The sequence below is a fragment of the Geospiza fortis genome, unplaced genomic scaffold, assembly GCF_000277835.1.
Source record: "Geospiza fortis unplaced genomic scaffold, GeoFor_1.0 scaffold29, whole genome shotgun sequence".
NCBI classification, from domain to species: Eukaryota; Metazoa; Chordata; class Aves; order Passeriformes; family Thraupidae; genus Geospiza; species Geospiza fortis.
The window spans coordinates 4860291-4879730 of record NW_005054349.1 but is presented as its reverse complement, the minus strand read 5'-3'; the positions used below and the strand labels follow the sequence as shown (position 1 = coordinate 4879730).

The following is a 19440-nucleotide window of genomic DNA, read 5'->3' as shown; positions in this document are numbered from 1 at the left end:
GCCCCTGGCCAAGCGCAGATCCCCCCCTCGGCAGCTCTACACAAACCCAGCCCCATCCACCCCCAAAATCCCTGTTTAAACAATGTTATCACTGCTATTTATCAAGGGCAAGAGCAGAGGAGTAATTCCTTGTTTCCCATGAAATATCCCTTAGGTAACAGGTACAACCTTCCCCTGGAGCTGTCACCCCCTGAACCCACCCCTGTCCCACAGTGGCTGAGGGACCTCGTCCAGAGCCTCCTCCTCCTCCCCTGCTTCTTTCATGGCATTTTTAGCCATTTCACAGCACTTTCAGGCATATTACCCTTCTTCCAAGAAATCATTAGCTACTTCTACCCTTTTTTCCCAGAAAAATGGGATTTTGGAGCCAGACTGGATGGTGATGGGGGTGAGGGTCTCCATCCCATCCTGCTCAAGACCTTCACAGTGTATAAAAGTTTCTCTATCCATTTATAAATAAAGTTTCTAAATCCAGTTTATAAAACTTCCAATTAAAACTATAAAATTAGCCAGTTACATCAGAAAGCAAATTTTTTTAACCTTAAAACCTCCATTCTACCTACCTTTTTTTTTATTTTTTACCTTCCAATGTATCAACTACTCAGGAAGCAATGCAAAACCAAAGTAACAGTTTCTCTTTTTATTTTTTTTTATTAAGACAATCCCACAGCTGGAAAATGAAACATCCTAGATTACATCAGTGACTTCAAAAAAACTCTAGAAAAAAATCTTTACAAATTTACATTTGTACAATACAAAAAACTAACAGCTCATTGCATATAAATATTACATTTGGTCTGCCAACATGTGGCATCAAAATCCCTGAAGTATTCATTAAAGGGACCTGAGATAGCGGATGTGAAGATATGGGCATAAATATCACCTGAAAAAAATAATATAGAAAGTAGACATAATTCTAATAATTTTGTGCATTTTTGGAGTATTTTAAATCTAGAACACGACCTGGAGAGCCTAAATCATGTGAATTTTGCTCTGACATCAAGTGGTATTTCTACATGAAATCTGCTCTAATGACTCATGGAGGAATGAAGAGCCTGAATTAGTATTTCTACAGAAAAATAATCCTCAGACATTGAGTTCTGAACACACCCGAGCAGCCACCACTCTCTGAGGAAGAATTTTAGGAAGAGAAATGGCAGATTTGGATTTTACCTGTGAATATTCCGGCAGGATTTCACCCCCCTGCCTCCCAAACAGCTCCTCACAGACCCCAAACCCAGCAAGATCCGCAATGCTTGCCAGTGAAAACCCCCAAACCCAGGAACTGCTCCTGATTTCCCACTGGTGGAATTATTTCCCAACTATTTACACATTTGCCAGCTCCCCAGCATGGCTGCAGTTACTACCAGCAGTAGTAACTCCAAGTGCTTGGTTTGCCTTGGAAGTCTCACAGACTCGGATCAGGTACCCACATCCACACACAAAAATGTATTTCAGCACCATTTTTAGAACACTAGAGTTAAGGCTGTGACAGCAATTCCCACTGGAAATCTAAATTTTTCAGGGATTCATAGCACAGTTGTGTGAGTTCGCTGTGGGCCGAACACGACGTAGTAAAAATATACAAGCTTCCAACAGGTCTTTGCATTTCTAAGACTAAAAAAAGACGAGTTTTAGACTAAATTTTGCAGGCTGTTACTTACTGTACATAAAGGAGTTTTTTTACCATGTGTAAACCTCGGATATATTGAAGAGTTGAAAAGTCTCTGTCGCTCATGCGCAGGGATTTGCTATAATACACATTGTAAGAACACAACAACAGCTCCCTACCTATTAAATATAGAGTTAGCCTTGGAGGGTTAACTGCTCCTTCAGGAAATCATCAGTACTTTACAAAATTCTGCAGGATGTGTTTTAAATAAAAAGATAAAATTAAGACATGTAAACACACAAAGACGTTTTTAACCCATGGAATTCATGACAGGACGCTCCAGATATCAGGACACAATATCCTCAAACGTGCAGCTGTTCACTCTTCCCTGGTGTTCACCACTCAAAGATGGAATGAATCAAGTTTTTATCAAAAATTAGTGATTTAAAATGATTTTTTTTTTACATTGATATTCTGTTATTTGGAGCACAGAGACATTCCTGATAGATCCAAATGCTTTGCAAGGGTCATCTTGTTTTTGGGAGTCAAGAGAGCCTCCAAATATTTTAATTTTTAAAAATTAATTAAAAACTCTGGTGCCAGCTCCTTTCCATGCTCTCTCAACTACTCAGTCCTTCTGCTTCCCCACAGGAAAAGCAGCTGAGATAGACATTGAGGAAAACATTCCAGGAAAATGAAACTATGCAAACAGGATGCAGAATTTGAAGTAGCCAAAAATCCTCCAAAAATTATTTCTCCACAATTCTTTTTAGTTTTTGTGTCTGCAGGGTGGGGGTGGTTGGGATTAGGGGGTGGCCTCTGCTTGGCTGATGGAGAAAGGAGTGATGGAAAGAGGGAGGAGGGATAAAACTGCCCAAATCCATCCAAGTTCAAGCACCAACAGAAAGATTTGGATTAAACCTAACAGCCTGGCAGCCGAAATAAAATTCATCACGATACCCAAAGTTTCCAACAGAATAAATAAACAGTCTATAAAAGGAAACTACAGGACAGAGGTGAGGCATGGCAAAGAGGAAAATAAACGGTGATGGAGAAAATAAAAAGCAGGTGAAGTTTGGGCTGAATAATGGAATTATTAAGGTTGGAAAAGGCTCCAAGATCATCAAGTCCAACCTTCAACCACATCCCATCCCGGCCACTGAACCACCAAGGGCCACATGTGCTCAGTTCTTCAATGGTGACTCTGCCACCTCCCTGGGCAGCCTGTTCCAATGCCTGACCACTCTTTCCATGAAAAAATTTCCTTAATGTCCAAGACAATAGCACCTCACTACTGCCAAACAAGCTCTGCCATCCATGCCCTGGTCTGGAGAGAAAGGGGAGCTGCAGGGACAGTGGATTGGGGCTGGGAGAAGCTGAGAGCAAAGACACCCAGGATTTCAGTCCTGTCTCTGCAGGATGGAGTGTGGGGGCCTGGGGCCTTTCCCAAGGTGTCCCCAAGGGCCCTGAGGTGCCCCAGCAGTCGGGATTGGATCTGCCAGTGGGACATCTCAAGGGAACAGAGGCACCAATGCCCAAACATCTGCAGGAACTGAGGAGCTCCTGGCCTGCCTGCTCACCCCAGGAACCCATTCACAATCAGACCTTAAATCCCATTCCTTGGGCAGAGTCTGGAGTTTTTTGTTGAGAGTGCAAGGAAAGACAGCACATTCCTGACTCTGCAGTCTGCCCAGAGCTCAGCTTTTGGTTGGTTTAAATCACTTTAAATCCTGCTTCTGCTGCACCTGGTGGGCTAATCCTAAGTTTACCACACCGATAAGTGGCTCCTGATAGGATTTGGGATTTGAGAGCATCCAAGTTCCTACAAAAGTGTAATTATTCCACAGAACTATGAGAAATCAACTGCCCAACTCAGAGAAAGAATCCAGACACAAATCCAAGCAAAAAGAACAGCTCTAAACCCAAGTTATTTGTCATGCTTATAAAAGGTTCTCATGCACAAAAAAAAGAAGCTTTTTTTTCAATTTTTACACTAAATTTTGCTGTCCCAGCACCCCCTGCTCTAGCTCATAGTCATGGGACACAGTAATACTTACGCCACAGCAAAGTGATGCTTCACTGGTATCTTCACAGTACAGAGAAAAGATACAGTTAAGAACATATTTAATCTTACTCTAATTGCTGCTAAAATACACCAACTTATAAAATGATTTCTCTGGAATCCCTGTGGTTTCTCTCTCCCCGACCCCTACACAAAATAAATAAGGAATAAGTGGATTTTCGGCCAGTCAGAAATAGAGGAAAAAAGCATTTCTTTTGCATTTCAAGCTTTTCAGGCTTTAGGATAGAACCCATAGTGTTTACATTAGTTCACAGGACTGATCTAAGGGATATGATTCCAACTATGGACTGATGCATACATGCTATTCCTGGTTACCATATGTAAAAAGACCAATCAGTCAAACAAATAATACATTTCTTATAAATATAAATGCGTGTATATATATACAGATATATGAGAGAGATGACAGGACAGGTGTTTATACTTTAAAGCCCAACACAGAACTAGGAGAGCCTCTGTACTTGGTTTTTTCCCCACCCCCCATCAAAAACCAAATCAAGTCTAGCAATGGATTACAGCTGATTCCAAACATTCCTTACAAAATAAAAAGTGTGGGTTTTGTACTGTACCATAAACTCATATTAATGAGCAATTTAGGATATACTCTCCTCCATCACAAAACTAAACCTCTGCTTTTTTTATTTTCAAGTCATTTTTGCATCTATCTAGGATTTTTTTTGGAAAGCGAGATAAAATAGCTAGTGCTTAATATAGAAAGTCAAAAATTAAATTCCTTCTGCATCTGAGAATATACATGGGTCACTCTTTGCTGCCTGAGGTTTTCCAGAATTATTGACCAAGCTGTGCACAGAAGAACTTCAGGATATTGGATGAAAGCTTAAAAAAAACCTAAAAACCTTGAAAAAACTCCACTGGAACTTTGTAGTCTGTTCTCTCTGTAACCTGGCTCTCAACTGTCAGACACGGGGAGGAAACTGGAATCCCACATCTATTCCAGGAGAGCCCAGGAAGGAAGGAAGAGGCTGCTCACCTCCAGCTCAGCCCACGCCACCGCCGAGGTCAACGAGGAGCCAGAGCAGGGATCTCCTCACCAACTGCACTACCACTGCCAGAGGATTTCAAGTCAGCATTTCCCAGGACAACAAGAGCACAGTGCAACAGGAATTCTCTTCTGGAAGCTTGAGACACAAGAGTCAGTCTGGGGAGGGCGACAGCTCCCTCAGCCCCTCCGAGGGGCCAGCGGGCCCAAACCACATTTGCATGGAGCACGGGGCAGTGGGGCCAAGCAGCCCCTCTGCACAAGCAAATCCCCACCTGCCCCAAACATCTCTGAGAACCACTGCATTTGTTTTCATGGTGGCAACACAAGGAAGATACAGCTACTCACAACTTCCACCCCTCTACGCTCCTTCTCGCCTCTTCACCATGCTCTGAATAACAGCATCTATTTTCTTTTCAGTTTCCAGTAGTTGTAAATAAGAGGTAGCTGAGCTACTATTAAAAATCATGCTTTGAAGAGGAGGAACCTTTCAAATGTTGAAGTCACCCCTTTAGCTGCACAATCTCGATTAATACTATAAAAATATGAGAGGACAAAAAGAAAATAGATGCAAGTAACTTTTGCATTTGGCACCTTTTGTCTAGATATTCATACTTCTCAAGTATTCTCTTTTTAATAAAGTTAATGCACACATAGGACACACCACATCAAAGGTTTGCTACATATTTACAAGGCACCAACCCTTTGTCACTGTTTATACACGGATAAAGAACCGATAGAAAGCACATCAGGACCCCCAAAACTGTAGTATGAACATACTTCAGTTCAGCACAATTCCATCAACGTTTGGCCTGGGAAGATTAAAATAATCCAGATCCTTCTTACAATATAGAAACTGTAAACATTTTATAGCTGCCTTTAGGATTGGTGTATTGTGCAAAAGTTATAATTATTACTGTGTCTAAGGATTTATGGCAGAAACCACATAAAAACTCTGTAAGAAGGTGCTATTTCTATAATACAAAAACAAAATGAGGGAGAGAAGTCATAAGCGTGACTCGAAAATGTCATGTTCTTACTGAGAAGCTGGAAGCCTCTGTAATGTGATGAACTCGTAGTGTGTGGGGAAGAATTTCTGTAATTTAAGGCCTAATGACTAAGGCTTGTTTTGACCAATGAAGTGTGGAGATCTGAAGCTTTAAAACAAACACAAACTGACAGGATGGAAAAGCACCACTGTGAAACATGAGTGGAGTCCCCGCACAACTTGCTTGGTAGAATTTCTGGTAAAATCCCTGCAGTAGAAGGCCATTGAAGTTCTTTTAAAATTGTTCCAAAGTTTTCCATCTGTCAATAATTCCATCCCATGAGATGGCTGACCCTGGCTTTTTCTGTCATTTTCCGCACCCTGCCTGACCTGGAAGTACCAAGGTTCAAAGGATCCTCGGTGTGCACAAAATTGTCATTGTCGGAGTCGTCGTTGTACAGGACAGTTCTCCTGCCCTCGTTCCTGGTTTTGATCCGAGGAGGTCGGCTGAACCTCCCTCCGAACACATTCTCCCCAAACTGTCCCCCAAAGAGGTTTTCAAACTCATCGTCGGCCAGCCGGGCGCGTTTTGCTCTGGTGGCTCCTCGCGAGGCCCCTCGGCCTCCTCGGCCTCTCCGTCCTCCCCGGCCGCCACCTCTTCCTCTGCCGCAGCCTCTTCCACCTCTGCCCCCTCGTCCCCCTCTGCTCCACCTGCCCCACCTGCCCCATCTGCCCCTCCTCCCTGTGCCTCGGCCCTGCCAATTCCGTTTGCCCCCGGTGAGTTTCCGTTTGATTTTGCGTTTGGGTTTTTTGGATTGCACAACTTTGCTGTAGTCGTGGTCGCCGTCGATGTAATCCTGGTCTGTCCTGGAGGTCGATTCCGAGTCGGAATCAGAGCCACTTCTGCTGTCAGAACTGGAGCTGGATCCCGATTCCCCACTTTCTGATGAAGACAAACCAGACTTTTCCTTTAATTCTCTCTTCTTTTCCTCCTCCTCCTCTGCCTCTTCCAGGTGCTCATCCTCTTCGGAGGCGCTCAGCAGCTTCCTCTTGACTCCTGCCCGGGGTTCTCTGCCATCCCCGTTGGTGAGGGGCCCATCAGGAGAGTGATCTAAGCAAAATAACAAAATAACCCCATCAGCATTACACCACAGCCAAACAGGACACAAAAAGTGGGATTTGCTGCAGTTGCCTTTGGGATTCTCTTTGGCTGTCTCTGAGGTGTGCTCAGGAATGATCCACTGGGAATTACTCACCCTTTATGTGCTGTGGACACAAGCAGGTGCTCTAAGAGGAAAATCTACTGAAGTAAACACAGTTTTTACCTGGAAGCAATGACTGTAAACTCTCCTGAGCAAGAATTCAGTGAAGATCCAGGCAAAACAGGAGCCTGGAGTGACCAGGTTGGACACAAACATCTAAAACTCAGTCAGGTGAATCCTACCTGGGGTGCCAAGGCAGGAAAACTCTAAAATCCATTTCAAAACTATACATACACATAAATAACACTGTGCAAGCAGCATTTATTCCCTATCAAATGCACGTTCTCAAAAGGCTTAGTCCAGAGAATATTAATGGAAAGCATAACTCAAGAAAGTCAATGACACAAGAAAGCTCACAAGGATTGCTGAACACCTTAAATGAAAAGTCAATAAAGTATCTTGCTGGCTTGGGACCCAAAATCCTCCATGTTTTCAGGGTTATGAATGTGACAATGAAGATCAAATATCTTCTTTAAGACAGGAAAAGCTCACCTGCAGCATTCAGCACTGCTACAGCACAGGAGTGTGGACTTGGGAAAGGCTCCAAGGTTTAGGAAATGCCCATGTAGTGCCCACCCTGGTGGAAACTGAGTAACTCATCCCCCAGATTACCACACCTGAACTGTTTCCCTTCTTCTGTTTTGCATGTGAGAAAAATATTTAAATATTTTTGTAAACTTTTTTTCGTCTTTGGTTTCAGCTTGATTAATAAAAGGTGAAGGTTTTGGGATGGGGATTCTCTTGGTTTGTTTGCTTTCTGTAATTCCTGAGGGAACTGTAGGAGCTTGAGAGCAATCAAGTTTTCCATCAGGAAAGATTTTAAAGGACTTTAAAGTTTTAAAGGACTTTTTAAGATGTACATGGAATCATCTGCATTCCACACCTCAGAAAAGACACCACAGAGAAAAGGAGCAAAGTAAATTCAATTTTTTGGTATGGTTTAGGAATATAAACAATGCTACACTGAGGCAATAAACATCAGACAGAAGCAAGATCTTTCATCTCTAGTGAAACCAGTCAGTCACAGCACAGAATTATTATTTCTCACCTTGTTTCACTGGTGTAGATTTGCTCCTGACTGGTCTGCTTTTCCCTGGGTCTATGGCATTTCCACTCCGGCTCTGTGCATTTGAGCCTGATGAAGATGGTTGACCCTCCAGCTCTTCACCAGTGGCTGAACCCAGAGGTTCTTCTGCTGTATCTGAAACTTCAGACAGGACAGCACAAGGGGACAGGGTGATTTTTATGCTGTTTACAGGGCTGTGTCTGGGGAGGTTCTGTCAACAGCTCAAGTCAGGGTAACCTCACCAAGCTGCTCTGCTTGGTGATTCCTCCTGAGTGTAACCCCAAGTAGGATTAATTTAATTAATTATCCTTCACTGCTGTAGGAGAGAGGCCCATACACAGGAAGTCTGAGCATCTGTCACTGGAATAATTCCTATCATGGCCAGACCCAGATTCCCAATTCCCTGATCCTTCCCGAGGACTTCCCAACAGCCAAACTCAGCTAAAGCAACCTACAGACAACACATTTGAGGACCTTGCTCCTTCAACAGGCAGGTTTTGCATGTATCTCATGAGGACAAGACTCAAGCTGCACAGACAAGCTGCTCTAAGAGAAAGGCTGGATTTCCTCACCATGAGATGAGACTGAAGAGTTAGTCCTGGTCAGGGGCAGTGAGGTATTTTGGTTGGGTTTAGGTTGAATCTTCACTTGCTTCTGTTTCCCTTTTGGGCTGCAAACATAGAATACCCCAAAGAGAGAAATCTGTTATCACCACAGACTCAAATATAAAACTGATTTCTCCTGCAAAGTGATCCCTTCTTCCCAGGTGTGATAACACTGAAAATAGTTACACCACATTGCTGTCTGCTAAAGATATAGGAGTTTGCAGGGACAAGGTCTTATCCCCCCTTTTAAAACCATCAGTTTACTTAGATAACGTATCAGATGAAGGCAGGGAAGTGTTACACAACATTTTTTCATCAGCTAAAAGGTAAAGAGACAACTGATCTTTCATTTCCTCCAGAGGGAACACTTGTAACCACATCATCTTTCACTTGCCAGAATTAGAAACTACAAATTTGAGCATGATTTTATCTCCCAAAAGAGCAAGTTCATCAGGAAATGAGCAAGACTGCTGCTGGTTATTCCCAGAAGCACATCTACCCATTCCTCTGGAATGGCAGTGCCAGCCAGGCTCCCCATCACCATCCCTGCTTTACCTGGATGCTCTGCTGGTTGAAGGGGAGCTGCTGCTGCTCCTCAGCCGTTTTCGGTACCGAGGCCTTTTCCTCTTCTGGCATTGCATTGCTGACTTGTACTCAGAGATGATGTTTTTCATGTGATTCTCAAATAAGGCAGAGAGTCGAAGGGTCATGCTGTAAATCTGCAGTGAGGAAAAATGGTCAGGCTTATTAGAGTTGAATAACTTGAAGATCAACCAAAAAACCATCAGAGAGATGGCCAGACTTTGTAGCACAAATGAAAAATTCACACTGATGTTCCACTATGAGGCTCTTTACAGATTATTTCCTTCCATGGTCCATGTGTACTCTTGCAACAGAAAGTGTTTTCTTAAAAGGATTTAGTAACAGTACAAAGTATTTCCAGAGTTGAAAGAAAATGATTTCTGGATTACTGGAATACAATCCCCTTTGTCAATCCCCATGAAGCATGGAAGCAGGCCTTAAGATAACTTGAATACCGAGGGAAAAACAATTGGATTTCACATCTCCTCATCTTTGTTTTTGCACAGTTCACATCCCTGGTGAACTGTCCTTACACCACCCTTACAGAGCTACAGAGAAGCAACCCAAAATGTCCTCATTTCTAATTTCTGTAAACCAGATGTCAAAATCTTTAAACCACTTTCCTGTCCTCTTTCTAGGCCTTGCTTTTGTGTAGCCTCATCCACAACATGTGCAGTTATCAAGCTGATAACTTTGTTTACAGGGATAAATTATTGAAAAAAATAAAAGCAACTGGTGACCAGTTTTCTGTTACAAATATTGCAAGGAACAGCTGCAAAAGTACCATCGTCCCAGATGAAAATGGATGTTAGAAGTCATCTGGGAGAGCAGAACAAAGCAAGTTGATAACCACAGAATTGGTGTATCCTGGTTATTTTTATTACACCAAACAGTGCTTTGCTCTTCAGACCTTATTTCATGTATTTTATTCATGTAGGGCCAAGGTCTTTGTTAAAAAACCAGACATTAAAATTTATCACTTACACGAGACTTTTTATTAGGAGTGTAAGCTTTAGAGTTGCAGAATATTAAACGAATATCTTTGTAGAATTCCAAGGGACTGGTGTAGTTTCCTGCTTCCAAGGTTTCTTTCACAGTGCTGAAGTCCATGGGAGTGTCTACAATATCTCGATAATCCTGTGAGAACATACAAGAGAAAAATCAAAGCTCTCAAATCCCACAGCACTAACATCACCTCAGTGCTCATCCAGTGGCCCAAGTCATTAGTTTACTTTCAGAGCTGTTGCAGATAATTCCCTGAAAACATCAGCTAATAAAGGGAGAGGACAGAGCCATGCCCAGCATGGATGTTCCGCCAAAGGAGGAACAATTCTGGGTGTGGAAGCTGCACTTACAGGGTAAGAGAAGAGATCAACAGGCTGCCTGAAAGGCTCTGAGTCCTCTCGTTCATAAATCAGGTTTAAGAGCTGCTGGCACTGCTCCTTCCAAGCATCAGCACTGGCTTTCATGGGCTGCCTCTTCACCCTTCGTCTCACCTGCAGGGAAACAGGTATTGCAGATGGTATCACAATATTCACATTGCTCCCTTGAAGTTCCTACTAATCTCCCAGCATTCTGCAATTAAAGCATTACCCAATTAAAAACAGAAATCCAGGAAGATTAAAGCAGAGCTGATGGCACAGCAATATGCAAATGAGACAAATCAAACAAATTTGCCTTCTCTGGTCATATATAACTCTCAAACCCATGAGAAGCTGCAATATTTCAGCTCCAGCCTTGTTATATTTATCAGCTGCATCGAAATTTGATTGCTGGAGATATTTTCTTACAATCGAATTTAAAAAAAATGACCACAGCAGAAATTTCACTCACTCGTCTCTTCCCAGAGGAAGTGCCTGGAGCATCAGAATCCACATCCACTTCTGCCACCTAAAGGCAAAGGGAATGATCACACACAGGCAGGTCTGGAAAACCCTCAGCCATGGAAAAAGGGTTAAAAACCAGCCAGCAACAACCACAGGGCACTTGCCAACAGGAACTACAGCACATTTCAAACTGCACTGAAGGGGAGGAAGAAGGTGTCAGGAGAGGGAAGCAGCTCAAGGCAGTGATATCCACCCTGGATTCTACCTGACATTTCACCCCAGGGATTAACTGATGGGAAATGACACAGAATTACATAAGGAAATCAGCTCTGCTGCCTCGTTGACAATGGAGAGCTGTTGTCCTTCTGACTGAGTAACAGCTCCACTTCCCGGCTCCCCTCATTACTCATCCTTCCCACAAAACATCATGTACTGAGACAAGATTAAAGACAGGCAGTTCCAAGAAGCATTTTTACTTCAGGGAGCTTATTGTCTCAGGTGAGCCTAAACAGCCTCATCTCCAAAACTCAGTGCAATTACCCATAAAATAAAGACTCAACAAAAATCAACATTTCTTTCATGTGCTGAATTTTAAAAAGGAAGGAAATGATCTTACCTCCTCTTCCTCATCAGTACTGCTCAGGTCTTCTGCTTTCACCTTGTTGTAGATTTCTAATATATCAGTACAGCTCTGATCTCTGCAGGACAATGACAAAAACCAAGGAACACAATGAAGGATCCCAGGAATTGGAGCTGTGGGGTCTGTGAGGTCCAAACTCACCCAATGAAGCGGAGCAGGACATCTGTCACAATTTTGGCTGCTTTGACTATGGGGCTGTCTGGCTCGTTGAAAGTCCTGGCATTGTGTTCAATGTATCTTACCTCCCACATCAGAGCAGAGATTCTCCTGAAAAATAAACAAAATTTAAGGAATGGGATGGACAGGAAGGTGTATGTTATTTTTCTTTGATAAAAAATGGAATTGGGAATTCAGATCAAGCAGAAACAGGTTGTCTTCAGAGGGGAAAATAAGAGCAGGACATTATTTATTCCCAAATTAACTGGGAAAGCTGAGATTTCCAGCATCATTCAGTCTCCTTCTGGCAACTGCAATACAAGCAAAGCCCCTGCTCAAAGGCAGCAGGGATGGAAACAAAGCAAACGTGCTCTGCCTCCAACACAGAGCCAGACTCAGGGCGTTCAACCAACACTCCAGATCCAGCTACAGCAGCTTTTGCCTTAACATGGCCAGCAGAATTTATTATTCAGGAAGACTCACTTTGCCCAAGGCCAATCTGATCTTCTGCAGTTGCTGAAGGGACCTTAAACAGCATTCAGCTCCACATAATAATAATAAATGCAATAAATGTCAGCTACAAACCCAAACTCACCTATAAAACCTGTTTTCAAGCCTCCTCCTGATGGTGGTGAGGTCAGTTGGATAAGCAACAACAGTGCAATACATGGGATAGGCACTAAGGTCCACTGGAACAGCAAAGGGATTAGAAATGTCTGCAAGAGAAAAGACCACAGTGATTTAGATGCCTCCAAGGGATGTTCCACCAAGATTCCTTTTACTGGTTTCTGGGGTTTCTTTCGAAGAATTCAGCAAAAGCAACACAGATCTACAGCTGAGAATGTCATTACCCACAGGGCAGGGTTCCTCCTCTTGTACCATCTATTCCTGCTCTTGAAAAAGCACTTTTTGTTTAAATATCACTTCTGAGATTTGTGTGCCAGCAGCCAATCTGACTGAAAGGAACGAGGCATTTGCATTTACAACAGGAATACTACAACATGCAACACTGAGTAAGGACACAGACACGTCCTGGGTGTAAACAGAGGCAGAATTTAAAGCACAGTGTGCTATTAAATAGTTACAAATCAGTTACAAGAAATTTGGAGGTGAGGGTATTTAGGGAGGATTTGCTGGTTGGGTTTGAGGGGCTTAATTATGTTTTGCTCTTTCACCTTTAGATATGACCCACTGGGGAAGCTCCACTGAAAGAAATCAGGTGAAGCCCCAGGAAAAAAGGGACTTTAGCTTGGAAACTGAAATATGAAATTTAAAAGGCTCTTTTCAGTAATTTAGTTGAGTACATTCCAAGTCCCAGCACTCTCCAGTCCTGTGCCACCTCCCTGATATTGTTAATCCTTCCCCCTTTTCTCTCCAAACATACCAAGGGAAAGAAGCTGCTCAATCCCTCGGATTACTCGTTCACATTCTTCATCTCTGGAATGGGCCCCCCACTCTCCCTCCTGGGGCTTGTAGAGAAGAGCTGTCAGCTCCTCTGGGGTCACAGGAACTCCAGCACCGACCTCCTCCGGATAAGCAGCTGCAGAGGAACAATTCCAGAGCGTAAATGCAGGGCCCCAGAGCTGTTTGCTTTGTGCAGGGACAGGAATCCAACACACACTTACTTCCTTCTGGGATTGGCTCCATGTCCCATGGACTCATCCTCTCTCTTTCATTGTTGTCCCAGCTATTAAAAAATTCATTCAAATGCACAAGTTAGAGCTGAATATAAAGACACACCTTTTCTTTTATTTGACCCAAAAGGTCACTCTAGTTAGGAATCAAGACATTCCAACTCCTTATTTTCCTCTTGTGTCTCCTATACAGTCACTGCACTGCTGTTTATACCAGAATTGTTGCTTTAGGAATAAATTCAAAAATTAAATAAGTAAATATTCAAAATATTCTAAAATAAATAAATAGTAAGTAACAATTAAGAAGTACAATATGTGAAATTAAATAAGTAAATAAAGTGTCTGGTTATGTATTTAAATGGAAAAAGGGATTCTAATTCTTGAGGTTCTTGATCCCATTTCTGAAGTTCTCTGAGTTGTGCAGGAGCCCCAGGACATGGCAATACTCACTGGACACTGTAGCACTGGAAGGAACTATCAGGATATTCTGCCTGGAAAGGCTGCTGACTCTCCACAGTCCCAAACCACCAGGCATCATCAATGATACTGCGAAACCGATCCCCTGCAAGGGCAAACATTGCACTCAGAAAAGAACAACATCAAGAATTGCTAAATATTTCCTTTCAGAGAATCAGCTCCCTCTTTTGTGAACACTCTACTTCCATCCCTGCATTTTGCACCCCAGGAGTTGAGCCCTTGCCCTCAGGGCAGGATTTGCCCATCTCTGGGAATTACCCACAGCTGCCTCACACCTCAGATCCCAACAGATCAGGAGATTCTCCTGCTATCACTGCTCTTGGAACAGTTTCTCTCATTTCTCTTTTTTTCTTTTCTAGAGGAATTGCAGCAAACATCAAATAAAAGTTTCCAATAATCTTTACAATATCACGTGTGTATAGTCCTTTACATCATGTAATAAAGACAGTGTGTCCCATTAAACAGCTGCAGAAATGGTGCAAAACACATGGAATTGGGAAAAAAAAAACCTCACCTATTTGCCAGTTCCTTTCTTTGGCTTCATTATAAAACTGATGCAGCACAAGGAAATCAATAACATCTGGCATATCATGGTACCTTCAGGAAATAAGACCAAAAAAAGTTATTATTATCTAGAAATGCAGTTCTAGATGAACTGCACAGTCCTCAGATTCCATGCATTTGGGATAACCATTACTGCCATCATCATGCCTTGCACAGGAAATCAGAAAGGAGGAGGGGGCAGCTTCTACACTGCAAGGAAAGCTCTTGAAGAATGTCACCAGCATTCCAGTGACTTACTTTATGGAAAAGGATTCTCCTGTCATTTTGCCTGTGATTGGATCCAGGAATGCAAGCTTCAAGCAGCAGAGTGTGGGAGGCCCAACTTCATATTTAATTCCTACAGTCTTCACAAATTCTTGTTCCTAGTTAGCAAGAAGCACGGAACAGCATTATTTTACCTTGCCAACAACAAAAATACCAATTTTTAAGTGAAACATATTAATAAAACCCAAGTATGTTTCCACTCTACAGCACAGGTAATTTCACCCATTAATTTTTCTTTCCCAAATACTACAATCAATCACTGTCATCCCAAAAAGAAAAATGAAGAAGCTCATTCCCTTGGCAGGTTTGTGAACAGGATTCCTACAAATTATTTAAGAAGGTTCTAAGGAACAAACCAAGTTTTAAGCACACCAAAGGTTCTCCCTGACCTACCCCAGGGCCCTTCAACTCTTGCACAGTGGGAAAAAAGGAAATTCTTCCTCTGAAAATGGAAATTCCACAATAGCCTTTATATTCATGTCCTGTCAAAGCCCATCCTAAGTGAACAGCTATTTCCTTTTCCTCACAAACTGATGTTGCCTTGGAAAATTACAGCTGGAATCACTGAATATCTGGGACTGGTAACTGGGCATTTTCCCAGTAAAGCAATTACTTTCATTAATAGAATCACTGGCATGGTTAAATGACTATGAGCACGTATATGGGCTCTTCTCTTGACATGAAATCTGAGGAAAGCAGGTAAAAATAAGGCAACACTGTGGATGAAGGCTTGGGAACTCATCCAAAGCAAGATCCAGTGTTTCAGAGAACTCCTGCAAACATTTAGGTGTTTACACCATGATTTCTTACCACAGCATTAAAAACAAGAAACAGAACCCAAATGCTCAGGTCACTGTAGAGTGGTGAGAGAACCACAAACAGCTCTGCAGTGCTGGGTTCTGAATTAATTCAGTGTTCAGGAAAAAATAATTTGTGTGGAAAGAGATCCCTGAGAATCAAATCCAAAACCCGGAAGTGAACAGATGTAAAGACTTTGTGTTAATAAAAACTAACTTTAGTATTTACAATTAAAACTTTGATATTAGCATTTTAAAGCAATCCTTTCTTTACATTTTTCATGTTAATTTTTCATGTCAGTTTAACATTACAGAGACATGCAGCTCTTTGAAGTATTTCTTGAACTTACCCTGAGTTCCATTTTGTTCCATGGTTGTTTTTGCATGTTAATACTGTAAATTTTGGCTTTCCTCACTGCCCTCACATAAGCTTCATGGCCCTGCCTAAAGTAGATGATCTTGAAAGAGAAAAAAAAGGAGAAAATTAAGAGAGAAAAAAAGAGCAAATGAGAAAAGTAGAGCAAATTATTTTAATGATTGTGCTCCTCCTGTTCATAATACCAGGTCTTACCCCTTTGAGAACACATTGCACACTTATTTATTTCATCATAAAACACTCTTCTAATTAAAAATATTTCTATCAGCCAAATTGGCACTTGCTCTGTGCTTTAAAACTGGGATCATTAACAAATGTGCAGGTGAAGATGCACAACTGATTTTTCACGTTAATCCCAATTTACCCGTGCAGAAAAAGGGACACAAGACATCAATCTGTAAACAACTGACTGGCTGGGAATTAACAAAGTTATCAAAACTCAGCCTGTCCCGAGCACAATTCCCTGCAAATACTGGTGGGTAGAAGAGTCCAAAGCAAGCAGAGCTGCTGACTGGAATGTGGGAACTGCTGAGGGTGTCTTGGGCTGGAAATGGGGGTGTGTATTCTATTCCATCTGTCAGAGGTGGGGCAGCCATCTTCTGTAATTTGGGCAGTTTTCTTTATCTCTTCCACACTCAGTCCTCCCTCCAGGAGATCTCTTCTGTTAATGGACCATTAATTATTAATTATCTTCTGTTCATGGTCCAGTGAGTGTCCCTGCAGGGCTGATAAAATTCCAGCATCCCATGGGGAGATGCTCCGCCCAGGGGAGGAGCCAAGCATTCCTACCTGGATCCAATCTGGGGGCACCACAGCAGCCTTTGCCCCCTGCATTGCCAGAGGAGCAGCTTTCTGCTGCCCTGCATTGCCAGAGGGAGCCCAGGCCCATCTGCAGCAGCCCTGGAGCTGCAGAGGAAAACTCCCCCCTTGTGCAGGATCCCTGCTCCAGCAGCAGCACAGCTGGCACTGCAGGAGGGCTGAGCCCCCATGGGATGGGGCTGTGCCACCCCCTGACACACAGGGGGCAGGGCATAGTCTGACTCTGGCAGTGTTGTTTTGTATTCCTGCATTTTTATTTTAATTTTTTCTCTTCCCTAGTAAAGAACTGTTATTCCCGCTCCCGTACCTTTGCCTGAGAGCCCTTTAATTTTAAAAATTACAACAACTTGGAGGGAGGGGGGAGTTTACATTTCCCATTTCAGGGGAGGCTCCTGCCTCCCTTAGTAGACACCTGGCTTTCCAAACCAGGACAGGGCAGTACCTCATCCCCCATCTGGGGCACGAAGGGCGAGCGGCGGGGAATGGTGTCCAGGATCCACTGTGGGGCCAGCCACTCCTCACTGGGCTCCCCTTCCAGGGACAGCAGCCCACTGGCTTTCTAAACACAACACCAGGAGATTACACAGTAAGTTACATAGAGAAGTTAAATATCTGCATTAATTTAGAATGCAATCAACACAATATTCAGAGTACAGTTAATTACTATGGAAAACTCATCGTGCAGCAGTTACTGCAGGTAAGATACAAGGAAGAGCAAATTGTGGAGTGTTGTCCTTCCCAAAATCTCCACTAAATAGCAGAGAATAAGACAGGTTTGTTCTAAATATTACTGGAAATTAAAACCTTCATAAATCATTAAAATGCCTTAAAACATTCACAAATCATTAGAACACCCATGGCAGGAGGGTGGGATAAGATGATCTTTAAGACCTCTCCAACTCAAGCCAGTCTGTGGTTCTGTAATAAAGAAATAAATTGTATTTTTAAAAATGTTCTAAATGTCTTTTAAAAAAATACCAGGAAAAAGACATCTGACCATGTCAATACAATACAGATCCATTATAATTTTACAACAAAACCACCCTGTTGTAAACCTGACTGTGGTGAAGAGCATAAATCTGAGAGGAAAAAAAGTGGAATTTGAAATGAAGAACCACCTGTGGGAAACATGGAAGCTCAATAAAACAAACAGTAAAATTTCTTTGTACCACTGGTAGCACAATTACTGTGATCTCTATAAATATTTTTTTACTCTATGCCCATTTATAAAATACTTGGAATACCACCACTAAAACCTAAATTTATATTCACAAAGTACAAAAGACACTAAGAATTACATGTGCTGACCTTCTTCCTTGGCTGTTTCAGTTTCCTTCGCTTTGGCTCCAGCCCTTTTGTTCCCTTCATATTTTCATCTTCAGAACTACTACAGATTTTCCGAGCTGCCTGCCTGGTTTGTCTCTTTGGAGGCTGCAGATTAATCCCAGCATCTGCTGTCCAGTCTGAATATTCACTTGATGAATCACTGTAGATAATAAAAAAGTTGTAAGAAAGAGAACAGAAAACTTCAGTTTCCCCACAGTGGATTGAAAAGTCCAAACACTCAACCTGCTCTCCTGGTTCTGCTCAGGATTAGCACAGAATTTTGTTATCATGTGAATTTAGAGCAAAACAAGTGCTCTCTGATTTGTGATTTCAGTAAATTCTTTTATCAATTTGAAACTCACAGTAAAACTACATCTATGGTTGATATCAATTCTTATTATCTCACTGACTCACAGACTGACTTCACAAGAACTGGCAGCAAAAACTGCATGAAACATTTAAAGAACTAGAGCACTTCCCTAAAAATCCAGTTCTGACTTCTTCAATACCAAATAATACAAGTAGAGGATTTAAATGGCAAACTGGCATTAATTTTTTAAGTAGTTCTTAATTAAAGCCAATATCTTCTTATAAAATGGTTTTTTAGAATTGTTTTTGACTTTGAAAAGAAAAAGAACAGAAAAAAAATCACAGTATGTGATTGCAAAATGTTTCATGACTAACTGATTAAAAATCAATCTTCAAAATGAAGTCTGAGTATCTCAGTATCAACTGTCCTACTTAAATCCCATAATAAACCAGGGTTCCCAATTCAGAGCCCAGTGGAGGTACCTGGAACTGCTTTCACTCTGCCAGGCTGCCACAGGATCATCCATGGATGCATCACTGGTGCCAACAGTCTCATCTTCCTGTAGTGAAAACAAGGGGATTCACTCTGGGGCCAAGGGTAAAATGCATCATTTTTGTTTGCAAGCAAGTTGTGTCACATGAGGAAAGCTTTCCATTCAAGGCTGGTTTAGCTTTAAAGAAATAAATCCGCAATTTCTTCCTATACCTTAATTAATATTATAATATATCCTTATATAGCTCCTTTAAAACAAGTGTGAATTTTAATTATAGCAGAACTACAGAATGAGTTGTTCTTTAAGTGTTTGATTTTAGTGCCCAGGGCCCAGTTTTTTGAGCTGTTCTCTATTTTCAATGCTTTTACAAAGCAGCAATGTTCACTCTCTTCCTTAAGGAGAACCAGTTATATTTATCTGGTATATTTTAAGTTCTTCCCTTGCCAAAATCAATGATAAATACCAATACTCAATCTCTTTCAACGGCAGTCTACAGATGTAGATGAAATCAAAGCACTGCAAAATGAAATCAAAGTCCTGACCCAGAATCCATGTGCTGC

General features: G+C 42.0%; 1 protein-coding gene across 1 annotated transcript in view; it reads right to left on the bottom strand.

Annotated features, from left to right (window-relative positions):
* Positions 1 to 625: 625 nt before the first annotated feature.
* BRWD3 (bromodomain and WD repeat domain containing 3) overlaps positions 626 to 19440 on the bottom strand; it is a 41874-nt gene continuing 23059 nt past the window's right edge. The window contains exons 18-36 of the mRNA XM_031058796.1: positions 18870 to 18946; positions 18060 to 18237; positions 17194 to 17310; positions 15907 to 16014; positions 14733 to 14857; positions 14446 to 14528; positions 13905 to 14016; positions 13446 to 13507; positions 13205 to 13360; positions 12416 to 12536; positions 11806 to 11931; positions 11641 to 11722; positions 11032 to 11088; positions 10554 to 10694; positions 10183 to 10335; positions 9172 to 9335; positions 8584 to 8681; positions 7994 to 8152; positions 626 to 6794 (exon numbers count right to left, since the gene is read on the bottom strand). Of these exons, the coding sequence (XP_030914656.1) occupies positions 6007 to 6794; positions 7994 to 8152; positions 8584 to 8681; positions 9172 to 9335; positions 10183 to 10335; positions 10554 to 10694; positions 11032 to 11088; positions 11641 to 11722; positions 11806 to 11931; positions 12416 to 12536; positions 13205 to 13360; positions 13446 to 13507; positions 13905 to 14016; positions 14446 to 14528; positions 14733 to 14857; positions 15907 to 16014; positions 17194 to 17310; positions 18060 to 18237; positions 18870 to 18946 (2907 nt within the window). The 3' untranslated portion in view covers positions 626 to 6006. The remainder of the gene's footprint in view (positions 6795 to 7993; positions 8153 to 8583; positions 8682 to 9171; positions 9336 to 10182; positions 10336 to 10553; positions 10695 to 11031; positions 11089 to 11640; positions 11723 to 11805; positions 11932 to 12415; positions 12537 to 13204; positions 13361 to 13445; positions 13508 to 13904; positions 14017 to 14445; positions 14529 to 14732; positions 14858 to 15906; positions 16015 to 17193; positions 17311 to 18059; positions 18238 to 18869; positions 18947 to 19440) is intronic.